Source organism: Myotis brandtii, unplaced genomic scaffold (genome assembly GCF_000412655.1).
Source record: "Myotis brandtii unplaced genomic scaffold, ASM41265v1 scaffold975, whole genome shotgun sequence".
Classification (NCBI taxonomy): Eukaryota; Metazoa; Chordata; class Mammalia; order Chiroptera; family Vespertilionidae; genus Myotis; species Myotis brandtii.
In genome coordinates this window covers 217627-218068 of record NW_005372049.1, presented here as the reverse complement: position 1 = coordinate 218068, position 442 = coordinate 217627, and the positions used below count along the sequence as shown (strand labels likewise).

Genomic DNA, 442 nt, shown 5'->3' with positions numbered 1-442 from the left:
GCTTTCAGGAGAATCTGAAGCTCTCGGGGGTGGTGACCTCGCGGCTCAACCTGTGGATCAGCAGGACCCAGGAGTCGGGGGAGCAGGACCCCCAGGTACCGGGCCCTGCCTGGCCCCTGACCATGGGCCCTTAGGTGGTGGGATGAGGGGGGTCAGGGGGGCCCCGGGCATGAAGGGGGTTTCCCAGGAGTGGATGGTGGGGCTGGGCAGGGCTGGGCAGAGGCCTGTGGGTCGGGGGGCAGCAGAGAGAAGGGGCGGGACTGGAAGAGGGAAGGGCTGAGGCCCGAGCCCCCCTGCAGGCCGCCTTAGTCCCTGGTCCCCTCCCTGACGCCCCCAACCAGGAGGCGAAGAAAGAGGCGGCAGCCACCAAGCGGACCCAGTGGGCGAAGAGAGCGGGCTCCACCCTGGATGCCGAGGTGAGGGCAGCGGAGGGGGGTGCCGG

The 442-nt window shown here is 70.1% G+C and overlaps 1 protein-coding gene across 1 annotated transcript in view; it reads left to right on the top strand.

The window, feature by feature from the left end:
• The window catches only part of LAD1 (ladinin 1), an 8201-nt gene that overhangs the window by 6187 nt on the left and 1572 nt on the right, over positions 1 to 442 (top strand). Inside the window, exons 6-7 of the mRNA XM_014533391.1 lie at positions 9 to 95; positions 342 to 416. Coding sequence (XP_014388877.1) covers positions 9 to 95; positions 342 to 416 — 162 coding nt within the window. The remainder of the gene's footprint in view (positions 1 to 8; positions 96 to 341; positions 417 to 442) is intronic.